The sequence below is a fragment of the Martes martes genome (genome assembly GCF_963455335.1).
Source record: "Martes martes genome assembly, chromosome: 7".
In the NCBI taxonomy this organism is placed as follows: Eukaryota; Metazoa; Chordata; class Mammalia; order Carnivora; family Mustelidae; genus Martes; species Martes martes.
The window spans coordinates 44,048,183-44,074,457 of record NC_137894.1 but is presented as its reverse complement, the minus strand read 5'-3'; the positions used below and the strand labels follow the sequence as shown (position 1 = coordinate 44,074,457).

Genomic DNA, 26,275 nt, shown 5'->3' with positions numbered 1-26,275 from the left:
ACTACTTAGTTTTCACTAGAAATTAAGGTTTCTAAGAGTTAAGAATTCTAATAAACATAATTAAGAATACCAGAAATAATAAGGAAAACAATTCCATATGCAAGGAAATGTGTTTCTGGTAGAAAAAGGTATGAGAAACAGAAATACACTTTTTGCTAAGGGAAAAGACAGTAATTCTGTCCTAAAGTGAAACTTTTTTTTTTTTTTTTTTAGATTTTATTTGACAGAGAGAGATCAGAAGTAGGCAGAGCAGCAGGGAGAGAGAGAAGGGGGGAAGCAGGCTCCCCGAGGAGCAGAGAGCCCGATGCGGGACTCGATCTCAGGACCCTGAGATCATGACCTGAGCAGAAGGCAGAGGATTTAACCCACTGAGCCACCCAGGCGCCCCTAAAGTGAAACTTTTTAAAGAATGTAAAAAAGTTCGTTCCATAAGGTTTATGGAAAAGGAGTATTTGGAAAGGGATTTTATGTGTGATCAGTACCGGCTAAGATTAGGATAAATTTAGTAAGTTTCAATATCAAAATTATACTGTAAAGTTGAATTTTTTTTGTTAAAAGGACAAATAACAAATCTGCTTTTAATAAAAAACGGTAAACAAATGTTTTTCTTTTCCTTTAAAGTTATCTGCTTAGAAATCAAGGATTCTGTGTTTTGCCAAAACTATTTATCAAGTCTTCGATTCTTTAAGAAAACTGAGTCTTAATATTAAAGCTATTAAATTTTGCTCACAACTCTGTAAGGTTCTATATTTTTGCCTTTTATTCCTTTGAAATCTTTTATTGTCCTTTTGGTTAGATAATTAAATATCATTTCATAGTGCCCTATGATCCTATTAATCAAATGTTCAAACTGACATACTTCCTAAGATCAAATCCTAAAATGAAGTCTTTTGACCACAGTCTGAGGTGTTCCAGATAGGCCTTAGAATATTTCATTGTCAAGTAAGTGATACGAAACCCTCTTAGATTATATTTATGTAGATATGTTAAGTGTTCTAAAATTGTATAAAACTCCTAGAAACCTGATGTCCTAGTATGTTATGTGTCGGGAGTCACAGAAATAACCAAATTTCTTTGTTAACTGAATCACAGTGAACTCTAATACAGTTACTATTTTGCTCTGATGGTATTGCAAATGTGCCTTATCTTCAGTGAGACTCATAAAAAGAACTCTGAGTACAGGTTTCTGGTAACCTTAATTCTTACCATAAAACTGGTAAGAATTTCTGAACTAGTGGAAGAACTGGATTCAAGCAAAACAATAATATGGAACTGAAAAATTTATCCTTTTTAGCTCTTTATGACCTTTAAAGCAATTTAATAGAATATACCTTTGTGAACAAATTGAAACATTTATCTTTTTCCCTACCAGAACTCAGAAACTCTTAAGTATTCTTATATTTATTTGCATAAGTTCAATAGAATTCTGTTCTCCCTGTAACAGGACACAATTGGAAACATTTGTTAATATAACCAAGGCTTTGACCGGAATGTCCTATTTGAGAGAGAGATGCATAAACTGAGATATGACCAGACAGCTTTAAATGACCAAACAGCTTTAAGGAACTAGGTTGACTTTAAGAAGCCAGTAAAGCCCCCAGAAGTACCAGTTTGGTATCTTGCTTACAGAGTTCCCAGCAGCCTTACCAGGTAAGTAAAGGTTGGCACTCCCTGGCAAATAAAGGAACCCAGGGATAGTTTGGGGACCTCGAGCAGAGAGGAATTCACCCAAATCTGTAGGAATTGAAGACATGCTGATGGCAAGTATCTGGCTTGGCTTCTGGCCTCAAGAGTTTGTTAAAACTTCAATCTTTAAAACCTGCTGGAAACTTTTTCAAGAATCTAATCAACTGCTATTCTATTCTTTGCCACACTCATATAAATGATCAGGCCAAGTTTTTTTGAAACTAGACTTATTTTGCAAACAAATTAGTATTAATTTGGTTATCTACAAAGGGTGATTATAGAGAAAACAGGTTTCAATAACACATCTGAGTAAATATTAGATTGTAATACTGTTCATTAGAAACTGGACTAGATCTTGATTTCTTCTAATTTCCTCCAGTGCTTGACTATAATTCTCCAAAGTAACATTTTTAATTTTTCTTCCAACCTTCTACATTGGATTCATCTGAGAACTAAAACTGCCTTTTTCCCTGAAGCCCTACAAACTAAATTTATGTAAACTTCAGAGAGATCATCCCAACAGCTCACATACAGGCAATCTTCATGCCTGCTGCTGTGGGCCACTCAAAAAGATCACCAGACATTCAAACTACAAACCAGTGCACTCAAGATGGTTCAAACTTAACATCTAAAAATCTTCTTGACTGACTACCTTCAAAATTCAGAAACTGGTTTATAATTCGATCCAATCAGTTAAGCACTGTTTTTGTTTCCACAGAAATGCCTCTTATTTAATAACTGCCTGCTTGAACCTTAGGCCTAACCTGCATCACTGCCTCCCAAAACAAGTTTAAACTGACCTATTGGCAGGACTCGTTCAATAAGACTGAAAAATCAATCGACCAACTCAATTTTAATGTGTGAAATCTTAGGGAAATTTCAGAGGAGAAAACTGCAGGGGCCCAGGGCAGGACACCCCAAGATGGGCCACTTTGGCATGAACATTATTTTGAGTTAAAAGCAAACAGACCCAGCAAATTCAGGAAAAGCTTTACCTTCCCCTCAACTGCCTAAATTTACACTGTAAGGGAGAGCCTGTACCAAGAAGTGACTATTAATAAGAGATTCTTCTTTACCAAAGAAACTTACCTAAGAGGAGAAACTTTATTCTCCAAACATTTCCTCTCACCTTCCTGCTAATGGTCTTTCTCCCCTTTGTGTCCTCAGACTTCTACCCTCTCAGCGCACAGAAGCCTCATGTTGCTGGTCTTCAAAATATTATATGTCTTTGTGGATTCCCCATACATACAAAATTAAATCTGATACTCTCCTCCTCATCTGTCTCATGTCAACTTGGTTCTTAGTCCAGCTAGAAGAACTTTGCCGGCCAGAGAAAATTGTTCTTTCTGGATATAGCAGTCCTGCATGGCTGGAAGAAATCCTACTTGATCTCTGTATGTTATTTTATTACAGTATTAGATTCTATTAGCTAATATTTGGTCTATAATAATCTTTCCTTTTTTGTCAGATTTTAGAACTGGGATTATTTTAGCCTCTCATAATTTGCATGTTTTTAGTTAAATTAATTTCAAATTCCAAGGATCTTTCTCACCATCACCTTTCCTTTCTAAATGAAAACTAAGCCTGTCAATTAACATTCCAAAAAGCACACAAGTAATCCTTGCATTAAAGCACATAAAAGCATGTAAAATGTAATCATGACTCCAACTGTTTAGTAAAGAAATCCATATCAACTGGACACTCGATGTCCAAAAAAAAGTAGTACCCTTAATTGATAACAGTGTTAAACAGAAAGAATGACTCTACCATCTAGTTCTTTAAGCCAACAGTCAGCTCTTTAACAAAATAAAAATCAAGTCTGAAAACTGAAAGGAAAGCCAGCTGAGAATACAGGAAATCTGTTTTCAGCCAAACCCAAAACCCTTCAGGATGGTCTGGGCCCCCTGAAGCTAAATCCCAATCCCATCAAATTTCATTGAGTCTACGCCAAGAAAAATACTACTTGGGAAGCAAGGCAAATGCCATTTGCCACTCGTTTGTAGTACCAATCAACCACTTAAGCTATGTCATACAATCTCCTCCTGGACAATCTCAAGAAAGTAAGGTCTCTCAGTATTAAAACATTCTGGCATAGGTAATAAGTAAAACGCTATAGGGTGCAGTAAGAACCATACTACATGACCAATGCAGGATGAAGGAGGACACAGTACAGAAGGAAGAAAGAACCCTGAAGCAACCAGTGTCTCTGGGTCTTCCAAAGATCATCTGGACTTAGTTTTATTTAGGAAATATTGCTCAAATACATATCCACATAGTTATGTTAAGCAATGTTTGAAGAAATTATAAAATGAAGCTCTATCCAGTTTAGATTACTAGAGTTTGAGGCTAATTCCTTTCCTCACTGCTTTCCTCTCTAAATGATCAAATGTTTGCTTTATGATTAAGTTAGCTTGTACTCTCAAGCCATCAATATAAAGAGAAAATAATCTAAGATTTGATACCAAGTATATTGTGATATTTTCAAAACCTGTATTTCAAGACCATCTATTTTAGAGGGAAGATGAGTGGATGGAGCTTCCTTAAATTTCTTCTATGCTCCTGTTCAAAAGAGACCATCAACACTGTTGCAAAGGTAGGGAACAACTGAAAGCATCTACAAAATGTTTCATATAAGGAGTTATTATCCTGTCTTATAGTAGTCCAGTGTATTTGACAGCTACCCCCAAGGGAGTTCAAGAAACTACCTGAGCAACAGGGCTACAAGCAAGACCTCTGCTGCTCCTCTTATAACAAGCCCAATGCTGCCAAATGCACCTGTGACACAGAATTCTGCCTGTCCCTCCCCCAACAGTTGTATTTTTACTAGCACATTTTTACGAGCAAGTGGTGGCAGAATAATTTTGATTCTACAGCAGTACTGCCCGATAGAACTTTCTGCAATAATGGAAATGTTCTTCATCTGTGGTGTCCAATACAATACCACTGGTCCCACGCAGTTACTGATCACCTAAAATATGGTTAGTGCAACTAAGCAACTGCATTTTTTATTTTAATTTACATTTTACCAACCATCTGTGACTTCACCATAGTGGACAGTGCAGTTTTCAACCAATGAGAATCTTTTGTAGGAAAAGACTGGGGGTGTGTGTGTGTGTGTTCTCTCTCCTATATATAGATTTTTTTTTTTAAATCCTTATGACAATATTCTCTAGAGCAACTGAGGAAAAATTACTTTTAGTCAACAGACAATTCAGCATAGGGATTATGTTATTTGCCTTCAATGATAGAACACAGACTAGGCCCTTTTTCTTTTTTCTATCCTAGTTTCTTTTTATGGCCAACAAGAACAGTAAGTCACTTTAAGGATTGGTCAAAGATCGATCTTTTGGCCTTGATGAAAACAGTTAACACTAATCAGGGAAAAAAATTGTTCCAAATCTCACAGTCTTCAATTAAAAGCAGAGCCTCAGGCTTATCAGTAGATTCTAAAACTATTAATCATAGAAAAGAGTAACATCATAACTTATTAAACAGCTAAGTGTTCTTTCCTTCTATGGCTATTAGTGGGACATCCACAGAATACATTCTATTTCATTAAGTCAGAAGCAGCTTGTTACAGACTCTCAATTTTAAAATCAGTATTAAAGAAAAAGGTGAGAAATATCTTATGCTTGCCTTAATATCTGTGGCACCCATTTTTTTTTTTCTTTCTTTCTGATAGGAGGAGACATTCAGGTTTGACTTCTGTTAAATTATAACACAAACTCATTCAAGCAATTAACAACATAGCACAGATGGATGGAGTTTATGAGTCTATTCAGCTATTTCAGAAGAAAAAAGAATTCTACAACATTAAAGTATCTTTACCTCGTAATGAACAAACTGGTCCATTTTCTTGATTCTTTGAGCGCTTATTTCTGAACTGACTTGGAATATCTAATGAAAGGTCTTAAAAAGAAATAGGAAAACAGCTGTTAAAGGGATATACCACACTTAGAAAAGAATTTCAAAAATTGATGTATTTTTACATTTATCTTGTACTGTCTTAAGTTTTCAAAGGAAACATTAAAATTTTAATGCAATATGTCTTACCTAGAAATGGATCAAACTTTCTAGATTCTGTCCCACATATGAGGCAGTTAACCTCATTTTGGAGAATACCTCCGAATATAGCTGTGACAACTGTAGATGCTCCATTTCTAAAGAAAATCACCACACAGGAAAACATCTCAGTAAAAACTAAAATATGTCTAACAGCTGCTACACTTCTTTGGGGGGGGGGAATAGGTATATCATTTATTTATTTAAATTATGAAATAATACAAAACCTTTAAAGCTATATAGAGGTATACCAAATAAAAGGTTTAAGCCATTTAGCCTCCCACAGCCCCACTTCCCATCCCACTAATTCCAACCCCTCAGAGTCCTGGCGTGAAGATGCAATGGGGTATATATGTATAGTACTTTAAGACAGGTGTTTACCAAAAAGAAAGCCCTTAAATTATTTTGAGGCTCTTTTATTAGGATAATAATTAGAACCACACCTGCTTTTTTTTTTTTTTCCAAAGTACATCTCTTGAACACATACCTCACCCTTTTTGACAGCAGATTGGCATACCACAATACGAACACAGACTGGATGCAAGAACCACCAAGAAAGTGTACCATGAAAGCATGATTAGCAAACGCTTATTACAGCACTTACTCTATGCCGAACTCCATTCAAAGTACTCTCCATGTATTAAATCAGTTAATCCTCAAAACAAAGCTAAGAAGCAGATACCATTATCCCCATTTTACAGACCAGGAAGCTGAGGTCCAACTTGGGCGAGGGTCACTCAGCTCTTAACACTATGTTCCTTTTCTTAATTTAACCAATATAATATTAATGGTTCTCCAGGTTGTTTCAGTTGTTTGCTATTATTAATAGTCCTACAGCAAACATGTATTAACCTTTGTGCACTTATGCATGCAGTAACTTGTCAGAAAATGCTCTTCTTTGCAAATAGCAATCTGAGGTGGTTTCCCTCACTTGCAAACAATAACACTCCTAATACACTGAACTGTACTTTCTGAGGTGCTCCAAATTAAACCTACTGCCACGATGAGACAGACAAAAGCTACTCGAGCAATTATATTATTGTCAAAGTTTGCTTCCTTTTCCATGAAAGGTCTTCTACTCTTTACTGGCCAAAGAAATATACTGCAGCTTCATCTTTTTTAAAATCTGTTCATAAAATATACAGCTATAGTAAATTAAAAAGGCAAGATACACTGGAACTATCTAATATAACAGCCATTTTATGTTTAAGATCTAGGTCATAAACAAAGGGCACACCAAATAAACTACTGGAATCAAGGGACTATGATCCTTTCATACTGATGTTCACTTACAATACTGACCTTAATTACAATGGAAAAAGCAGTACATTTAGACTCAATGTAGTTCTTCCTTTATAATTTCTTCCTCTGAGAAAAGGACACTCATCGAGTCTTGGCTATGTGATGTGTATGGCATTAAGTTAGGTATACAATGATTGAAAACAAAATTCATAAATGATTTCAAAACTGCTTTCTCATTGTAACTGTACACTGAGAATGTTTAAACATTAGTTACTCGGACAGACTTTTATGCTTGCTAGGGTCTTTTGTATTAACAGCAATGATTTTCTATGTATTATGAAGAACAGATCTGTCATTTATTACTATCATCCCCACCTTTGGTAGCATTCACTGTGTTTACACAAGTAAACACAGGTATTGCATAGGAGACCTTTTTTGTAGTTTTAGCAAATATGATCCTTGGATCCTGTTGATCTTTCTTGATCTTTCTGTTCCTATCTCATTAGTGGAACCTAAAATTACTACTCTTTAAAGTATAACCAGACATGGGTTAATACTGAAAACTCATTAGCTACTAGAAGATCATCCTAGGACTATTACACAATGTGACTCCATGAGGGTGCCTTGGGCATCAAATAAAATAATAAAGACATATACCCTCTTACTTCACACAGACTATCCCTGATAGAGCCTGTTCAATATTCTCAGTATACAAAAGGTCATCATAAAGTACAAAGCAGAATTTTTCACTTAATACTACTTTTAACTTGGTGCTAGCAGCAAGAACAATTCTACCAGGTCACAGATCCCTCCCCTTCTGTACCGGATTCTGATTGGAACCATAGTTATCAGGACCTAGAAAGCCAAACATTTTGAAAGGCATAGCAATTCAAACAGTTGCCCTTCTCTGATACAACCAGATGAGCTATGAGGCTGCTCTGTCATTAAAAGGACCCTAACTGAACACTAAATCAGATTTTTGAACTGCAAGGCAATATAATACGGTGATCCCTATATATTACTTACTCTTTTCTTTCTGTCTTTGGGGAGTTTGTCTTGTAAATCCCTTTCCTGCACAGGTCAAAACAAAGCTTTTCAAAAAATTTGAACAAAAGGAGACTACAATTAAACAAAATTAGACTGAAATAACAGTAAATCATCCTGACCTCAAGCAAAATAAGCTTTCTAATCTCAATGTATATTTTGGGGTATTAGTACCTAGGAAAGCAATCTAAAATGTTTGTTTTGTTTCCTACTGAGAGGCAAGAAAAATTCTGAGATCTTACAAATGCCTCAAGTTCATTAAAGTACAGATACATTTTAGGAAAATACACATTTAAAATATTTTTAAGCCTTTGTTTCTAGTGAAGAAATATAATTATTTTAGTACTGAAAATTAAGTCTCCCAAATATCATTTGATATATTTGGCAGGGAATTTTCAAGTGCTAAACTGTACAAAATGTTTTCTGTTGTTTTTTTTTTCAACCTTTAAAAAGATCTGTACCAAAAACTATCAGGACTATACCAAGAGGTAAGTACAAGAGGTCTCTGGTTGGAAGCAGGAAGCATGTGCTAGTCCACTTGGTTATAAAATTCAAGTGCACAAAAGTTTCAACCAAGGTCCAGGGAAACTCTCCACCTTCCATGATAAATCTAATAAACAATAACACAAACAGAAACGTCTGAGGTCCTCCTTAAAAAAAAAAAAGAAGGAAACTACATCTTACATGCAACATTTGTTACTTGCAGATAGAGCAGAATTCTCCTGTAGAATTGCTGAGCGGGAAACACCGTTGAAACCGCCCTGGAGTTCCAAGTGCAGGTGGTCCAAAAGGTAGCGCATGAATTCATGGGCATCCTGTTGCTGATAGCCCCTTAAAGCAAAAAGAAGCAGGCCGTCACTGGGGAAGCTCCACATGCCCAGCCAAACATGCAGGAAGGCAAAGTGCTACAAAGGGCTACAGCCCGGCCCTCAGAGCACAGTGAGATTCCCTGGCCGTTCATCCTCACTTGTGTCAGGGTTTACTTCTCTTCAAGGAAAATTTCTCAAATTTCTCTACAAGGAAAAAGTCTACTAAAAGAAGTCTGAAAACACAGAATATGAGAGCTAATCTCAATTGAACTAACTTTACAGATGAAGAGAACTGAGGAGCAAGAGAAAGGGTGTGTGATGTGCCTAAGTCCTACAACAAGAGAGTAACAGAGATGGGATGGACTCTGGTTTTCCTGCTATCTCACATGGCCTCTCCAGAAGATGCTCAAATGTTAAAATGTCACATCTTTCCCTCGCCAGAAACCTCGGTTTTATAAACCACCAATATAAGAGATAAGGAATTTAAAACTATTTTTTAGACTGAAAGATACTGATTTTTTAACACTGGCTGAAAGAAAGAAAAACTTTCTAAACAGTCTCTACTCGGATCCTAATCTCTGATTCAAGACATTTTTCATATAAATACTTTGCATTGACTCATATACAATTATGCTCTAGCCTAAAACTTGAATAAAGCAGCAACATATTCTTAGGTTATTTCTTATACTGAATTCAGAAAGGAAATGATACAGAATTTTTTTTTTTTTTTCTTGAGAGAGAGCACCAAGGGAGGAAGGGAAAAGGAGAAGAGGGAGAGAGAGACTCTTAAGCAGGCTCCATGCCCAGTGCAGAGCCCAATTTGGGGCTCGATCTCAAGATCCTGAGACCATGACCTGAACTGCACTCAAGAGTCAGACACTTAACTGACGAAACCAGCCAGGTGCCCCTAATACGGAACTCTTATACTAATAAAGACCATGACAAGTGAACAGTAATGAAGGCTGACAGAACATGAAGTTGGTACACTTAAAGGTTACAGAGGTTTATGTAGATAAAATAAATCAAGCAATGATATACATAAAGTACTTTATAAAACTACAGATAGAAAAGATTTCTGCCTACATTCTGCCAACATGTAAAGTTCCCTTTATCTCTCAAATCACAAGTTTTTCTGGCTTGGTCTTGAGTCAAAACTTCCACCACTCTTCCAGGCAATGTTTCCATAGGTGTCTTTCAACCAGAGTTTCCCTCAACATACATTTCTCCCCTTTCCCTAAAATTTCTTGTAGAAATCATAAATTATGAAAAGCATCTACCTAACCAATGGAACTTAAGTCAGAAGTCACTTTGGCATTTCACTATAACTTTTTCTGAACTATTTAACAACTGAGTCTCAATATATGTTTAAGTAGTTCTTCTAAGACTCTTTTAAAAATGTTAAAATTCAGTCAAAAGTTTTCAAAGTTGTTAGCTCCTTTACATATCTACAAGAAGTACTTAAAAAAAACATATCTACAGAGGTGCTTTAAACTTTTTCATTACAACATCCTTTTTTTTTTTTAAGATTTTATTTATTTATTTGACAGAGAGAGATCACAAGTAGGCAGAGAGGCAGGCAGAGAGAGAGGAGGAAGCAGGCTCCCTGCCAAGCAGAGAGCCCGAACAACATCCATTTTTTTATGACTCAAAGATAAGAGGTATCTTAGGTATCTTAGGTCATATTTGAAATTCTATCACATATAAAAATAGTTTCATTCTCTCACCAAAATAAATTATTATCTAATTATTTTTTTAAAATGGATCATGAAACCAGTACTGATTTGAACTTTCAGCAAACACATGTCCATCCCTTTTTAAAAAATAATCTGCCTAGAAATCAAACAAATAGAAACCAAAAGAACAGCAGAACAGATCAACAAAACTAGGAGCTGGTTCTTTGAAAGAATCAGTAAGACTGATAAACCCCTGGCCAGACTTATTAAAAAGAAAAGAGAAAGGACCCAACTAAATAAAATCATGAATGACAGAGGAAAGATCACAACTAACACCAAAGAAATATAAACAATTTTAAGAACATATTATGAACTCTATGTCAACAATCTAGACAATCTCAAAGAAATGGATGCATTCCTAGATACATATAAACTACCAAAACTGAACAAGGAAGAAAAAGAAAACCTGAACAGACCCATGACCTGCAAGAGAATTAAAACAGTAATTGAAAATCTCCCAGCAAACTAGAGCCCAGGGCCAGATGGCTTCCCGGGGGAATTCTACCAAACATTTAAAGAAGAATTAATACTAATCCTTCTGCAACTGTTCCAAAAAACAGAAATGGAAGAAAAACTTCCAAACTCATTTTATGAGGCCAACATTATCTTGATCCCCAAGCCAGACAAAGACCCAATCAAAAAGGAGAATTACAGACCAATATCACTGATGAACATGGACGCAAAAATTCTCACCAAAATACTAGCTAATAGGATCCAACAGTACATTGAAAGGATTATTCACCACAACCAAGAGGGATTTATTCCTGGGCTACAAGGCTGGTTCAACATCCGTAAAAAGAAAAAACTGCCTAATTACATTCATGAATGTTTCCAACCACACCATGATTCTTTTGATTCTCTTTTCTTGTATCAAAACACATTATTTTCTAATGTTTCCTTTACCATTAGAAATATGTATTTTTTTACATACATGAAATCATGGAACACTCAGCTGTTTTATAAGGGTATAAGATAAGTTTGTTTCAATTTGTGATCTTCACCAAAAAAAAACACACAAAGTCAGCTTCTTCTAAGACAATGAAATTTTTCCAACTCTGACTAAACAGACATTTACAACTCTATTTTTAAACAAATAATAGCTTCACTGACTTCTCTGAAAATCTTTTAAAAAATACTATTAAGTAAGTTAAATTCCACAAGTTTCAATGATCTTTTCAATTACTTCCCAATTATACAATCCGGAGCTTCAAAATTTTGTTGGTAGTTAACTTAGGTCTCTCTTAGTAATCATGTAAAAGGAAACACTCCTCATATTTAGGTTCAATGTTTATGTTTTATATACAAATTATCTCAGTGATATCACCCAAACAAGTGCTGGTGAAATAGTGAGGAAATGGATTTATAAAGAACCAACTGGTATTTCTGCAACAGACTGGAAATAAGATAGAAAAGAAGACAGAGAAATAACAGTGGCTCCAATGTTAATACTGTTCCTTATCTTAACTTGTTTACAACCTTAGGTAAATATTACCTCCTTCTTAATGCTTAGAGAAACTCTGGGTCCTAAAGATGCTGTGACGAATAATGGTTGGAAAGCACAATGCAAATATAAAAGCCCAAAAGATCACGAAGCACCCCTTCTGAATGAAGGGGACAAGAAAGAGGGACACTGCTGAAACACAATGTGCAGAAGAAATACAGGGTGTTTCTTCACAGTTTTTGGCATAAGGTGACAAGCTATATTTACCCAAATCTTATTAACAAAGAACTGCCCCAATGAAGAATGATGAAAGAAAACGTTACTTTGTTCCTCTGCTTAAGGGTGAAAAGCAGACATTCCAAATAATGAAACAGATACCACAGAATTCAGGCACATACAAGTACTTGTATGATGCCAACACACCTAACTGTGACATATACACCTGTGCATTACTGACTATTCTCTGCATTCTGGCAGTACCGGTACATAATGTGTAACTTGGAAAGACCAATCAGAAATAGGATATGCCTATACAGAATAAAATTTTATCATTCTAGAACAAACTTCTAAAATACCTAGGACACACTGTAATTTTAGGCTCTGTTCTTATTTTTAAAATATCTTTAAGAAGAAAAGAAAATCTGGGGCTCCTGAGTGGCTCAGTCATTGGGCGCCTGCCTTCGGCTTGGGTCATGATCCCAGGGTCCTGGGATCGAGCCCCACACTGGGCTCCCTGCTTGGCAGGAAGCCTGCTTCTCCCCTTTACCACTCCCCCTGCTTGTGTTCCCTCTCTCACTGTGTCTCTCTCTGTCAAATAAATAAATAAAATCTTTAAAAAAAAAAAAAAAAGAAAAATCTTTAACATTCATAAAAGAATTCTGAGTTGTTTTGTCCAAATTGTATATAACCCAAATCAATCAAATTTAGCTGCTATTCTACATTTTGTGACACCAATCATGGCTGAGTTTCTCCAAGACAAGAACACCAGAAAATGAAAATGATAAAAACATCTGTTTTTGCTTACAAACACACAAAAAATATACAACAGCTAAATTCCTAGACAGAACTAATACTGCTTAATTATAAAATATCAACAGTGTATCTGGAAAAATTATTTTTTTAAGATCTCACATGCAGAGACCCCTTTGTTGTCCACAAAGATCTACCAGAATAGCTTATAGAAATAAGTTTTTGTTTTTTTTTTTTAATTTGACAGTCAGAAATCACAAGTAGGCAGAGAAGCAGGCAGAGAGAGAGAGAGAGAGGAGGAAGCAGGCTCCCCGCTGAGCAGAGAGCCCGACATGGGGCTCGATCCCAAGACCCTGGGATCATGACCTGAGCCGAAGGCAGAGGCTTTAACCCGCTGAGCCACCCAGGCACCCCAGAAATAAGTTTTTAGTAATTTATTCACCCATCGTTTTTAAACATTAATTACAACAAGAACTGATAAGTACAAAACTAAAGAAAACTCCCTTGGAAGTTAAGGCAAATATATTAAAGCAAATTTATGTGAAAGTAGAAATAGCATATAAATGATATGAGAAGTAAGGGAATAAATACCATGACCCAATTTGAATTATCAAGAGATTTTTCTAGACAGTTAGCATTAAGCTGGACCATAAAGAAGGAGACAGAGGTCAGGGCAAATCCCATAGGACAAACATGAGAAAGACAGACATAAGAAGTTAAAATCATGTTAAGGAAGGCATAGAATAAAAAAAGGCTAGCAGAAAAGACTATTAAAACTAAAAGCAAGGGTGCCTGGGTGGCTCAGTGGGTTAAAGCCTCTGCCTTTGGCTCAGGTCGTGATCCCAGGGTCCTGGGATCGAGCCCCGCATCCGGCTCTCTGCTCAGCTGGAGGCCTGCTTCTATTCCTCTCTCTGCCTGCCTACTTGTGATCTCTGTCAAATAAGTAAATAAATAAATAAATCTTTAAAAAAAAAAAAAAACTAAACTAAAAGCAAGTATCTTTTTTTTAAAGTAATCTCTATGCCCAACATGGGGCTCAAACTCACTACCCTGAAATCAAGAGTCTAATGCTCTACCAACTGATCCAACCAGGCACCCCAAAACAAGTATGTTTTGATCCAGCAATTGCTCTATGAGACCCTTGCATCTACATGTATGAGACTATCTACTGCAGCACTGTCTGGAATAGGAAAAGGTAAGAAACAACCTGGATAACCACTGATAGGGGACTACACATAAATTACGACACAACTATAAAGTATAACATTGTGCAGCCATAAAATGAAAGGAGAAGTTATTTAGATACTAGCATGAATTACCTCTAAGTAAGAAAAAAAGCATGAATATGTTACCATTTAAGTTCAAGATTATACACACACACACACACACACACACACACAGAATATCAACAAAAGGATACACAAAAATCTAGTACATATAGCTGCTCCTAGAAAGCAAAATGAATGGCTGGGTAATAAAGTAAAAGAAAAAACTTTCATTATATATCCTTTCTTTACCTTTTGAAATTCTCAGCCACCTGTATTTTACCTATTTAAAAAACATAAACTTAGTGGGATCTAGGTGGCTTGGTCAGTTAATGTCCAAGTGTTGGTTTCAGCTCAGGCCATGATCTCATGGTCCTGGTATCAGGCCCCACAAAGGGCTCCAAGTGAGTATAGCATATAGTCTGCTTGAGATTCTCTCCCTCTCATTCTGCCCCTCCCCCTCTGCCCCTCTGCTTGCTAGTGCATGCTTTCTCTCTCAAATAAATAACATCTTAAAAAAAAAAAAAAACCCACCATAAACTTTAAGTTACTTTTCTGAAAAGGAAAGAGACAGGAAAAGCAGGGCATACTAGGATGCCATAAGAAGTATGGTAAGGGGGCGCCTGGGTGGCTCAGTGGGTTAAAGCCTCTGCCTTCGGCTCAGGTCATGATCCCAGGGTCCTGGGATCGAGCCCCACATCGGGCTCTCTGCTCAGCAGGGAGCCTGCTTCCCCCCTCTCTGCCTGTCTCTCTACCTACTTGTGATCTCTGTCTGTCAAATAAATAAATAAATAAAATCTTTAAAAAAAAAAAAAAAAAGGAAGTATGGTAAGTAGAAGATATGTATGTTGGAAAGGTCAAACTTTGGTAAAAGTTTACCACTGGGCAACTGGCTTTTGGTTTGAGTAGGAAAAAAGAAAAAAATAGGGGCGCCTGGGTGGCTCAGTGGGTTAAAGCCTCTGCCTTCGGCTCAGGTCATGATCCCAGGGTCCTGGGATCGAGCCCGGCATCGGGCACTCTGCTGAGCAGGGAGCCTGCTTTCCCCCTCTCTCTCTGCCTGCCTCTCTGCCTACTTGTGATCTCTATCTGTTAAATTAAAAAAAAATAGTTTTGGTTGTTTCTATATCCAAAGCTGTTGTTTACATTTACAATATATATACATTTTTTCATTATTTAATGTATAAAAATTGTTCCTACTTTCACATGCATGTATTTCAGAGTCCTCATAGGTCATTCCAAGGGATCAAACTCCCTAGAACTTATCATAGGTTAATCAAGGAAAATGAGCTTCCTAACCTCTCTTAAAAATTTATTTTGTGATCATAAATATAACAGAAACATAGTTCAAGACTCCTGGTACTTCCACACAGGCCATGTTACAGGAACTTTACCCTGCATACTTAGTAAGAACAACAGTTTTGGAAGAAAGCCCCACGTCTCCTGGCCTCGCCCCTGGGGGTTGTGCAGTGACCTTACACTTAAGCTTTATCCTTGATATAATTTCAAGATCTAGATCTAACCAAGAGCAAATTATTCATCGATTATAAGAAAATGGGGAATGACTTCAATTACTGTGAAACTGAGAAAGCCCTGCTAAGAATACATAGGCATTCTACTCCCATCAGTCACTAAGGAATCTAAGAGTTCATGTGAATTAGGAATCACTGCAGAAACTCAACTTGGTCACCTTCTCCAAGAGTCTTCCTTTCATTGCTAAGGATATAGAATGTGCAAAATTAAGCAGCGAAAAATTAAATCATGCTCACAGCTGGGCTATAGATACTTTATATAAAAGGCAGAGATGTGGGCAGATTTTGAGGAAAAGTAGAATTTTACTGAATAAAAGTTTCATACAATTTCTAAACTCTCACTTAAGAATAAAGGACCTGGGGCGCCTGGGTAGCTCAGTGGGTTAAGCCTCTGCCTTGGGCTCAGGTCATGATCCCAGGGTCTTGGGATCGAGCCCAGCATCAGGCTCTCTGCTCAGCGGGGAGCCTGCCTTCCCCCACTCTCTCTGCCTACTTGTGATCTCTCTCTGTCAAATAAATAATTTAAAAAAAAAAAAAAGAAGAAGAATAAAGGACCTGAGTCACCATGGGAACCAAGCAGAACAGTATGAAGTTAGTTGGTAGGCTTCACTCAGGCGTGTAGACAAATGACTGCTGACACAACTATCCTTTACCAATTCCACAAAGACCTGAGTTCTAACTCTAACCCTAACACCTACTAGATGTGTAAGATTGAACAAGTTCTTCCTCCTCTGTCTCAGTTTTGTCTTTTTTAAAATGGAGCTAATACCTTACGACCCAGCAATTGCACTACTGGGTATTTACCCTAAAGATACAAACGTAGTGATCCGAAGGGGCACATGCACCCGAATGTTTATAGCAGCCATGTCCACAATAGCCAAATTATGGAAAGAACTTAGATGTCCATCAACAGATGAATGGATAAAGAAGATGTGGTATATATACACAATGGAATACTATGCAGCCATCAAAAGAAATGAAATCTTGCCATTTGCGACGATGTGGATGGAACTAGAGGGTATTATGCTGAGCGAAATAAGTCAATCAGAGAAAGACAACTATCATATGATCTCCCTGATATGAGGAAGTGGAGATGCAATGTGGGGGGGGCGGTTAGGGGGTAGGAAAAGAATAAATGAAACAAGATGGGCTCGGGAGGGAGACAAACCGTAAGAGACTCTTAATCTCACAAAACAAACTGAGGGTGGCCGGGGGGAGGGGGTAGGGAGAGGGTGGTGGGGTTATGGACATTGGGGAGGGTATGTGCTATGGCAAATGCTGTGAAGTGTGTAAATCTGGTGATTCACAAACCTGTACCCTTGGGGCTAATAATACACTGTATGTTTATAAAAAAAATAAAAAAATTAATTAAAAAAATGGAGCTAAAACTTCCTTTCTTGACGGAAATTTTGTGGTTGTGTTTATTTTTTTACTGAATATCAGATATAAAAGGCCTAAAGTGCTTAGGCATTCACTAAATAGAAACCAATTTTATATAATAACAAAACACAAAGACTATGTCCTTATCAAGAGTCTAACTGGGAGACTATATTAGAAATGTTATATTAAGTCCAAACCTGGTTAGTGGTAACTTAGCAGTCATGTCCACCTTTCCTATTTTGGAGTCGAGAAACTTCAAAATTCTTACAAAATTAGTCTCTTCTGAGAGAAGATTTAAATGTCACAATATATAAAAGAAGTTTTCTTCAAAACAGAGACCAGGGGTAACAACAGTCAATCATATCAGATCCTCAAGGCTAGACTTCTAGAGTAAGGCAACAAATGCCAGCTCTTGAGGATATTATCTTTTAAACACTCTTCTATACTACTAATATATCTAAACCACTATTAGGCAGTAGAGCAAGATAAACTACTAAGTCTTACTACATACAGCATGCTGGGTGTTTTTGTTTTTATTTTTTTCAGAAGGAAAGCGATGTACACTAGGTGCCAAACTCCTGACTAGCAAGAGCACAGACCTGCTTCAGAAGGACAAAATCAGCAGACGGTAGCAAAGGCTATTGTCAAACACCTGCAGTGCCTCAAATCTGCTGTTACCTGCATCCCTACTGAGAGGACTAACCTCGGAGAAGAGGCAGATTCCTCTGACAGCAAGACTGTTTCCCTCCTCAAGTGATGCTAGAGAGAGACCAAGGAAAATACAGTGACTCTACAGCCACATTGGGATGTGGCCCAGCTACCTTTTGCAAACTGAATCCCAATGGACTTGACTTCAAAACCCAACCCAGAACAGTGAATTTAAGACCACAGATTTCTACAGATTACAAATGGATTTTTTTTTTTAGTTGAAATAAGATGGTGCATGATGGTAATGAATCTTCATAAGATTTTGAAAGAATTAATGGAATTTTGTCCGGCATGTTTTCCTAAATTATTTACAAGGGCACATAAGTTATTTATAAAGTCTTCGTTTTTAGAACAAAATATCCTACCGTTTGTTAGAGATTTTTAATGTCTATATATTATTTAAGCACACACATCTGTCTAGTCAAACGCTCCAACTGCTGTTATTCTTTTAAAAACAAAACAAAAGGGGCATCTGGGTGACCGAGTTGGTTAAGCGTCCAACTCTTGATTTCAGCTAAAGTCATGATCTTAGGGTTGTGGGATCAGGATCTGCGCTGGGCGTGGAGCCTGCTAAAGATTCTCTCTCTGACCCTCTCCCAAACCCTCCTCCCCTACTCCACCCAGGGCTCTAAAAATATGAAAATAAAAAAATAAAATAAAACCAGTCTTTATTAGTTAGAATACCACCACTTCATAGGAAATTGTTCCAGGAACCAAAAAAAGACTAATATTAATGTTTTAAGTATCTTTCATTAAGTAATACTTACCTAAAATTTGGCATAATCTTCCAAACAACATAAAATAAGGACTCTGGGCTAAATGCAGTCTGGCTACCTTGCCATAAAGCACAAAGTGTCTTTCTAAACTCTTCCACCAAAGACCTGGAAAAGAGGAAGGGACGATACCCCTGGCATTAGTCAGAGGCTACGGTTTCAATGCATAATGTCCAACTGTCTACAATTCATAATAAAAAATGAAAACATAAAGAGTTTGGTTTCTCCTAAACTAATTCTGACAGTTTAGTAAGAGCTTCTCAAAACCCCACATAAACTGCAGTAATTACAGACAAAACTAGTTTTTAACCATATGGTGAACTTTGTCCCAAAGTAATGCCATACTTGCACAATACAGCAATAGATAAGTTACAAACCAAATTACTTTAAAACGTACATTTTTTAAAAACTTAAAACAGAATCTCTTTCTCCTTTTCCTGTAGTTTTCCTTCTTGCCCCTCATAAGGAACACTTCCCAGACCTCAGTGTGTGACCATCTGCTCATCTCTGCCTGAGACCGTTCATCTGGCCACAAAGCTTCAACACCCGACTCCACACCAGGATTCCAAATCCAAATCCAAATCTAGGTTTTCTCATGCCCACTTTTCGTCAGGTTTCTCCAGTTTCCAAGAGGAATTTTCTCCTGGACGTCCTCTTGTCACTTCAAACTCAATGTGCACTAAAGTTGCTCTCTATACTCTTCTCTACTATCCCACAATACCCATTCTCTCCTCTTCTCTCATAGGAACAGAACTTCCAATTTTTGCTTGGCACAAGAACTCCTGGAATAAAAAACTCTGAGTGTGTTCAACTTCTGAGAAACTCCTTAAAGAGAAAGAGTAGTCCTTCTAGCTTGAAGGACAAAATGGTGGTACTCCAGCACCACCCTGAACTATGTACATAGGAGCCCTACACTAGGGGTGGTGGAATAGAAAGCTAGAAGGAGCCTGATGATTGTGGCAAATAGCCCTAGATAGATAATCTCTAGCTTTTACATGAGAAAATAAACAATGGATGTTTAAGTCATTATTAATTTTGTTTTTCTATGCATGTAGCTAGAATGAAACACTTCCAATAACTAGTTAAACTGAAACATGTCCAAATAACTTTAATATCTGTATCTGTCAATACAACTACCATACTCATGGATATCTCATTGATATCTCAGAGAATCTCAGTAACTTCTTGCTCAACCTCTGTCATTCAGTAGGTCCCTGAGATACAAATCGTATTTTTTACTTCCTGGACACTCTGTATTTGAGGAATTCCTCACCTTAAAAGTCTTGGTAAGAGACTGCCTCCCATTATGAAAGTTGAAAAGGCCAGATACTTGCTTTCTCAACTCCCTGCAGCCAAGACTCAGATGTATAGCCTGAGTTCTGCCTATTTGAAGCTGAAGTTAGTGATACAAAGCTGGGGCAGTGCCAAATCCTTGCTGGTGACAAAGATCATCTGGAGTGCAGGGGCAGCAGTAACAGCAGCATTCACCCAGCATCCAACTCCAACAGTGGTGATAATAGGAACTTTGGTGTCACACACTGGGCAGTGTGTTGTTATGGGACAATGATGTTACGGAAGCAGTGATATCCTTATGGGATAGAGTTCCATGGGATGATTGTGGTGATGGTCCTGGATGTCTGGATTCCAGACCTGATTTTCCACCCATCCAGTAATAGCTTACCAACAGACCTTCATTAAGCTCTTTTTCTGCCTACAATGGCCGGAGCCAATTTCTACAGTTTGTAACTAAACCCTAAATAACACTAATGCATCAAGTACTACTAATTCTCCTCTTAACTTTTGTGAAAATGCATTTTTTTCTTCCTTATTTCACTACTATCTCCTCCAACCCAACTACTATAAAGTCTGAAGTCTTCTGGAATGCAGGCATTTTCCAGTTCATCCTATATGCTGCTACTAAAGCAAACTCTTAAGATATCAACTGTCATGGTAGTATTCCATCCCTACTTCAATGTCTGGCTTTAAAGTTCCCTGGTGCTTTGGCTCTATCCATAATGCACACTATTCTGACATGTTCTATCCTAATCTCCCTCAGTCACGTAGGCAGAACAATGTCAGATTGTAAAATGGCTCTTCAGAATGTGTGGGGATGGGGTGAATGGGAGCAGGAATGGGCAGGCAGAAAGAACATTACATTAAAATACATACAAATTAGGGGCACCTGGGTGGCTCAGTCAGTTAAGCATCTGACTCTTGGTTTCAGCTCAGATCATGATCTCAGGGTCATGAAATTGAGCCCCATGTTGGGCTCTGTGCTGGGCGTAAAGCCTACTTAGGATTCTCTCTTTCCCTCTGCCCCTTCCCACCCCAGCATGTGCATATGTGTGCTCTTTTTTTTTTTTTTAAGATTTTATTTATTTATTTGACAGAGAGAGAGATCACAAGTAGGCAGAGAGGCAGGCAGAGGGAGAGGGGGAAAGCAGGCTCCCTGCTGAGCAGAAAGCCCGATGCGGGGCTCGATCCCAGGACACTGAGACCATGCATGACCTAAGCCAAAGGCAGAGGCTTATCCCACTGAGCCACCCAGGCGCCCCATGTGTGCGCTTTTTAAAAAAATAAAAAATAAAAAAAGACACACAAATTATAAATCAGAGCCTTACTTTAGTAATGTTAAGATATGAAAAAAAATCTGCCCATTATAATCATAATATAGATCTTCTGAACATCAAATGGAGCACAGCTGCAATGAATTTGCATACATATTAGTTCTCAATAATCATCTGTCAATTTTTCCCTCTCCATATCAACTAAATTGGCTGCATTGCCCCACAATTAATTTGACGACTACAAATTAATTTTATTGTCCAAAACAGATTTATCTAACACTATAAGACAAGTGTCAATTCACAAAGACTAATGATAATCATGCTGATCTACATCTAAAACTGTGTTTCATATCCAGATGTCAATGTTAGAGCTCAAATCCACAAAGACTTAATATGTAGAGAGCTAAATTTATCCTCCTATTAGGTAAACAGAAATAAAAGAATTGCAACAACTATTAAGATCATCAGCTAGACAGTTAAACCCAGGTTTTAGAAGAAGAGTGTTTTAAAATGCTATGCCTATTAACTCACAGAATGCAATGGAAATCACCAGTAAGAGTCACTTGTTTTGTAGCTCAAAGCCAGAAAGGATATATTCTTAGAACTCACACATTGTTATCCCCTTGGCTCCTGGTGTGGTATGTTCGCCTTCCTGCTGTTTTCCCATTCCTTAACTCCACAGCGGGCAGTTCTTTGAAATAACAGCAAAACTGTTCAATGTTACTATTTTAAAAGGAAGGGAAGAAAATTATTAAGAAAAAAAAGAGAAGAAGAAAAAAAAATAAAAGACTTTACTAGGACTGTAAAGAAACCTCTATAAAACCTACATGTGAATTTTTTGATATTTCAATTTCTCAAGAAATTGCTTTGAGTTTCCTCATTTACTCTAAGAAAACAGCATTAACAGATGACTTTGTAGAAATGAACAAAGAGCTTAAAGCAAAATTTGTTCAAAAAATCCTGAATTCTTGGACACCCAGCTGCTCAGTTGGAAAAGCATATGACTCTTAATCTGAAGGTTGTGAGTTCAAGCCCCACACTGGGTGTAGAGATAACTTAAATAAATAAATAATGCCTGTTTCCAGGTATTCAATAATTTCCTCAAATAAAAATAAACCATGAAACCAACCATATTGTTTAGATACAAAGTACAGAGTGATAAGGGAATTCAGTAGTGACTTGAATTTCTTATTTGAACAAGACTAGATAAATCAAGAGATAGTACCTTCAAGGAGGGATCAAGTATGACTTCTGCTCCTTATTTGCAAGGTGGCCTTGGGAAGAGAATTTATTCTGGCCTTTGATGCCACATTAAAATCTATAAGTACATGACTTTCAAAATAATTTCTTCTATATAACTGAAGTCAGCCTTGTCGGGTATTTTATTTTTACTACTTATATTACATTTTAAAAATCTAAACATCTGATCTTATGATCATATTTAAGACTTAACTAATGATCAGATTAAATTCTTTGAACCCCTGCAGTCCAGGGGTCTGTATACTATAGCCCACAGGCCATATCTGGTCCTGGGCCACTGAGCTCTTACATTTTTAGAGTTGTTTAAAAAGGTAGGGGAGGAGGAAAAGATAGGAGACAGACTATGGGTGGCATGTGGAGACTAAAATACTTACTGTCTTGGCCATTTTAATGAAAAAGTTTGCTGATCTCTGCTCTAGTTTTTTCAAGAAGAAACAGGAGATAAATAGTAACAACTAACAATTATTTACTGCTGGGCACTGTTCTAAGCCCTTTATAAATTATTTAATCTTCCCATGAGGCAGAACTACTATCCCCAATTTTACCTGTAAGGAAACTAAGGCACAGGGAACTGACTGGCGTTAGTGGCAGAGACAGAATGTGAACCCAGAGCCTTTCCTCCTAACCATTTCACTAGAAGCTAACACCAGCATCTTAAGCTCTGATGTTAACAGTACCTGAGTGACTGAAGGATGGCATTCATGAAACATGTGTTCCCCAAATTCCGGAGTCCTGTGGCACAGATGGCAGCAGTGCTTCCCTGCAAAATGGGACAAGAAAAAGCCATCAGTAATACCAAGAGAAGGGTGTTTCAGACATCAAAGCTAAGGCCTATATTTGAAACTCTAGCATCAAGCCAATTTGGAACTGGTCCTTTTTGTCCAATTAATATTTCGAACTCTCATTCTACTTTCTGTATAAGTGTCCAGATATTTTTAGAAGCCTGTTTCTGATCCTGGGATTGTCCTACATTGGGAGTACCTCATGGAAGCTTATGAGGAAATCAGCATTAATGAAATCCATGGAGTACACAATTCGAAAACCAGGAAGAGCCTTAAAAGAGATGAAGTTTAAGATAATGTTTTCATGAGATTTTATTAAAAATACTACAAATTGATTATGGACATTGGGGATGGTATGCACTATGGTGAGTGCTGTCAAGTGTGTAAGCCTAATGATTCACAGGCCTGTACCCCAGGGGCAAATAATACATTATATGTTAATTTTTAAAAAAAGAGAAAAAATACTACAAATTGAAAAAATATAAATATATATACCTGAAATATTCATCCCCAAACCTTTAACTCTATGCCATGCATAAATGACCAATACATGCATTCTTAGCAATGGGATATCAACTTTTAAAAACTACCTGAATTTCCTTTAAAGACCAAGACTTGATTTTTTGATTAGCTCTACAAACGCACCTTAACATCTGAATACTACACCTGTGAAGCAATCCAACCCAAAGCATCTCTGCCCATAACTCAGATGGCCAGAGTACTTTAGCTCTTTCTTTCACAAAATCCTAACACTTTAATTAAGTGCATGTCTAAACCTAACTAGCATGACAGCAGAAAGGCAGATGCAGGGCAAAATTACTGATGTATTTAAAAGTATTTAGTGATCTCTAAATTTTACTAATTTATTAATGGATCATACATTGATAACAGATGGTTATCAGAATGAGGAAGCATATTCTTTCATGGTGAAATCGTATTAATGAAGTCCTAAGAAATAAAATTTACAAAACCTCAGACCCATAGAATTTGCACTTAGAACCTTTAACAGAAGAAAGCAAAGATCTTTGGGGTCCTTAGAAACAGAGTAATAAGATACATGAATAGGCTTTAAGAACAAACACTTGCTAAGGCAGAGGGGCACAGGAGTAATCCTGATGGAAGGAAGGCACTGACAGATGGACTCACTGGGATATTCAGTCACATCAAGAATCATTAGTACAAGTGGCAAACATTTTGTAAAATATCCCAAATCCAAGGCATATATTTATGAAAGTGTATAAGGAGCAACATTAATGTTAGAGTAATAAAACAGTGACTGGATCGCAACCAATTTTTACAATTGTATATATTTAATTACTTACATTTACTTTTAATAACTTGCTGTTTAGTGATGAGTTTTCCAAAAGTTTTCTTTTCCTATGCCTGTCAGCTGTAAAAGCTGAGCTATTAAAACACAAACAGATAGTCAAAAAGACATTAACACAAACATACTAGAAAGCAGGTTAAAAATTAAACATCACTGTTCTAAGTGTCTGGGGTATAGAGCCCTGCCTGGCGCTTAGGAAGGCCAGGAAGTGACCTGTTAGGCCCACTGCAGCCCACAAGTATTTGAAGTAAGAAGTTCTACTTTCCTTGGCAATCCCCACTACTCCTCTAGCAAGGTGGGCTGCAAGCATCTACCACTAGGCACTTCCCAGAAAAGCTGGCCAGGGAGATGTAGTCTGTGAGACAATCCCTCTCCACTACCACTACCTGCCTAATTGACTGCGAGGCTTCAAAAATGAGAAGCCCCATTCCTCACATCAAAAGGAAAACCCTTGTCTGATACGTATTCTGAGATTTAACATTAAGTCTCAAGTACTAAGCTTCTTTTTTCTTAATTTTGATACAGATATCCTGTTTTGCTCATTTGTCATAACAGATTATGATATAATCTGAATTTCTGGAAAATAATTATAGGCACACAGATACATATAAATTAATTTGATTCAGCTATGCTACAAGGGATATTCTGAAAAAATTCTAATTACATGGATATTCTAAATTAAAATTTTTCAAAATTTTTCTTGATGAAAGAGATATATTGCTTAAATTTTATCAGAAAATAATTCTTTCAGAGGGTCATTTTAAAATAATTATGTCAGGAGACCTAATCTAAAAGAAGTAAAAATCGTCATTTTTTACTGTTAATACTGTTAAAACTATAGTTTCCACTACAGACTAAAGCCCACACTTGAACAACACAGACTTTTAAAGTCTGCCTATTCTTTTCCATCTTCTAAAATGTACCAGGGTAGTCCAAACTAAATGCAGGATTATTTAATTTCCACATGAACTCTAGTATCTTTGGAGCATCAGATCTAGTGACAATTAGTTACTTCAAAACTAAAAATCTTCTTAGGCAACGCCTCTGAACTGTAGGTATATCCCTCTAAGAGTATCAGTGACTATAAGGTAAGAAGAGATCAATTCCATATATCACAGTGTCATGTTATTCCTTCACAATTCTGTAAGTAAGGAGGTTCAATCGCAAGCACTACACACACACACACAAATTAGCAATAAGCCTAACAGTTAACTTTCAGTTTTAACCTACATAAACAAAGCATTCAGCTTTTTAAAATACAAGTTATTAAATTTTACCCTCAGCAATTCTCAAAATGGCAGAATTCACCAGATCCACAGTGTCTAATATGGTAGCCACTTACTTATATAAACTTAAATTATCTAAACTTACATAAAATTAAAAATTCAGTTCCTCGGTCATGCTAGCCACTTTTAAAGTGCTCCGCTTAAGACTAGGGGCTACCATATAGGACAGTGCAGAGTATACAACACTTTCTTCACTTCAAAAAGTTCTTTTGTACAGTGCACTTCTAGAGGATATGCAGAATAGTCTAAAGATATATAAAACACAAACACATTCACAGTTTTGAAACTGTGGTTTCCACTACAGACTAAAGGCCACATGTGAAGAAAAATGAACCCAACTCATGTTTTTCAACCTAGGAGGACTGCAAGGAAGACTTTTCGGTGGGACCCAACAGAAGTGTAGACAAGGAAC

General features: G+C 37.0%; 1 protein-coding gene and 1 long non-coding RNA gene across 5 annotated transcripts in view; one reads left to right on the top strand and one right to left on the bottom strand.

Moving 5' to 3' along the window:
- Positions 1-5,523, top strand: part of LOC308345552 — a 36,772-nt gene extending 31,249 nt beyond the window's left edge. Inside the window, exons 4-7 of the long non-coding RNA XR_013967080.1 lie at positions 1,445-1,650; positions 2,854-3,080; positions 4,201-4,279; positions 5,369-5,523. This is a non-coding gene — a long non-coding RNA (uncharacterized lncRNA). The remainder of the gene's footprint in view (positions 1-1,444; positions 1,651-2,853; positions 3,081-4,200; positions 4,280-5,368) is intronic.
- The window catches only part of USP3 (ubiquitin specific peptidase 3), a 104,854-nt gene that overhangs the window by 28,849 nt on the left and 49,730 nt on the right, over positions 1-26,275 (bottom strand). For 3 of the 4 annotated variants that reach the window (XR_013967079.1, XM_080807821.1, XM_080807822.1), the window contains 7 exons: positions 24,573-24,654; positions 23,146-23,228; positions 21,818-21,931; positions 18,636-18,749; positions 8,719-8,865; positions 5,740-5,846; positions 5,515-5,595 (listed from right to left, as the gene is read on the bottom strand). Coding sequence is in view for 3 of the 4 variants with exons in the window: in XM_080807821.1 (XP_080663947.1) it covers positions 5,515-5,595; positions 5,740-5,846; positions 8,719-8,865; positions 18,636-18,749; positions 21,818-21,931; positions 23,146-23,228; positions 24,573-24,654 (728 nt within the window). In the remaining variant the exon portion in view is untranslated. Of the gene's footprint in view, positions 1-5,514; positions 5,596-5,739; positions 5,847-8,016; positions 8,062-8,718; positions 8,866-18,635; positions 18,750-21,817; positions 21,932-23,145; positions 23,229-24,572; positions 24,655-26,275 lie in introns of all 4 variants that reach the window. The other variant, XM_080807820.1, reaches the window with a different exon arrangement.